Raw genomic sequence first — 526 nt, 5'->3', positions numbered from 1 at the left:
GAAATAGATATAGTTTTCCAGTGCAAGAAAAATTATCAGTTTTCAAAAGTCCATAGGTATAGGTTTACAGAAGCCTTTACAGGTAATGAAAGTCTGTTGATCTGTTTATTAATTTTAATTTTATGAATGTAATGTTGCAGAGGTTGAAAAGTTTAAAGGAGCCTTGAGGAAGATGTTCAAGACCAAGGGCAAATGTATCGTGTTCTTCGAGCGGAATTACAGGACACAGCACATGCAAGTCCAAGCAGTTCCCGTCCCGGGTGAAACACTAGGAGACATAAAGGAAGCATTTATGGTATGCATTGTAGCATGAGGCAAGCAAGAGGTATTGCTGAAGTTGGGGACTTTTTTTTTTTTTTTTAAGATTCAAAGATGTGAGATTTAAATAGATAATTATGATTTATTGCCAACCCAAAAGCTGCTCTTTATTCCAGATATAAAGAAGTATGCAAAAGTTCACTTACAACCAGTGCATCCATTTTGGCATTAGGAGGCCAAGCACCAAAGGCATAAGGCCTATGTTAAT

At 36.7% G+C, this 526-nt stretch overlaps 1 protein-coding gene across 1 annotated transcript in view; it reads left to right on the top strand.

Annotated features, from left to right (window-relative positions):
- The window catches only part of LOC119585773 (CWF19-like protein 1), a 14,600-nt gene that overhangs the window by 12,335 nt on the left and 1,739 nt on the right, over window positions 1–526 (top strand). The window contains exon 9 of the mRNA XM_037934485.1: window positions 141–295. Within this exon, the coding sequence (XP_037790413.1) occupies window positions 141–295 (155 nt within the window). The remainder of the gene's footprint in view (window positions 1–140; window positions 296–526) is intronic.

The sequence above is a fragment of the Penaeus monodon genome, chromosome 20 (genome assembly GCF_015228065.2).
Source record: "Penaeus monodon isolate SGIC_2016 chromosome 20, NSTDA_Pmon_1, whole genome shotgun sequence".
NCBI lineage: Eukaryota > Metazoa > Arthropoda > Malacostraca > Decapoda > Penaeidae > Penaeus > Penaeus monodon.
Note: the sequence above shows the minus strand (reverse complement) of the source record. Positions and strands in the feature narration are given on the sequence as shown.